Here is a 1,133-nt window from a genome sequence, read left to right as displayed (position 1 = left end):
GTGAGCGCTGTCACAGATTGAAGAGAGAGGAGAAGAAGGTGTTCAAGTGTGAGAAGACAGATTGTAAGATATGTTATAATACCTTGAAAAGGCTCTGAAAGAGAGTAAAATAATAATGATTTTAAGTAATACTTCTGATAGATTTAGACTGAACTAAGTATAGAAATAATGCAGATAATGCTGTCTGTGAGAGATTGAAAAAGATGATAGTGAAGAGTCTTATACAGCAGTGATAAGATCAGAAAAAGTCTTAAGAATGATTTGAGATCAAGATGAAGAGAGAGAGAGAGAAGAAAAGTGTTACTATAAATAAGTAACAGTAGAAGAAGATTAAGAAGATATTGAAGTGAGAGATAAAGAAGTCAAAACTGATAAGTTTTTTATTAAGAGATAATAATTTTTGATAATACTTCTGTTCTCTAATTGATTAGCAGAAGCTGGCAGAGAAGAAGGAAATTAAGGCCTTGTTCAGGTCTTGAATGCACTTCATAATTCAGAATATTGAGAAGACAGCTCTGCTCTCTGAGCATATCAATCTACTTACTGCTGGGATGAAACCTGAGACAGCAGACCAGAAAATACAGGATTTTAAGATGCAGATTGACCTGACTGAGAGAGAGCAGCAGAAATCCTTTTCTGAGAAGACAGTAAAGAGAGATTTTGAGATGATTATTATCTCAGATAAGAAGAAGAAGAAGAAGAAGAAGAAGAAGAAGAAGAAGAATAAGAAGTGAATTATAAAGAATGATAAGAAGAATAAGAAAGAGAAGAAGTAGATTTTTTTCTTTTTATATTAGTTAGTTATAAGTTTAAGTTTTTAATTATTAATAATTAAAATTGATTTTGAGTTTTCAAAAATTATTGTACAAGTTGTAATCAAGTCAGAAATGATATATATATATATATATATTTAACTATCATAATTCATAAATCACTATAATGTATAAGTATCAATATTTTTTCAACATTGATATTCATAATATTAATATATTTTTAATAATATTATCTGATAACATAATTTGATAACACTCTCTTTCACAATATTAATATATTTCAAGAAATATGACAGAGATTAATCAACATTATTTATTTACTTTTATACATCAATGATATTCAATCTGAGTTAGTACTAA

The 1,133-nt window shown here is 27.9% G+C and overlaps 1 protein-coding gene across 1 annotated transcript; it reads left to right on the top strand.

Annotated features, from left to right (window-relative positions):
- Positions 1–479: 479 nt before the first annotated feature.
- On the top strand, positions 480–734 carry BDCG_17709 (uncharacterized protein; the record flags this gene model as incomplete). Its single annotated transcript, XM_045426788.1, has 1 exon — positions 480–734. One exon carries the CDS (start codon positions 480–482, stop codon positions 732–734), a length of 255 nt encoding a protein of 84 aa, XP_045282386.1.
- Positions 735–1,133: the final 399 nt, after the last annotated feature.

This window comes from Blastomyces dermatitidis (genome assembly GCF_000003525.1).
Source record: "Blastomyces dermatitidis ER-3 genomic scaffold supercont1.10, whole genome shotgun sequence".
NCBI classification, from domain to species: domain Eukaryota; kingdom Fungi; phylum Ascomycota; class Eurotiomycetes; order Onygenales; family Ajellomycetaceae; genus Blastomyces; species Blastomyces dermatitidis.
Note: the sequence above shows the minus strand (reverse complement) of the source record. Positions and strands in the feature narration are given on the sequence as shown.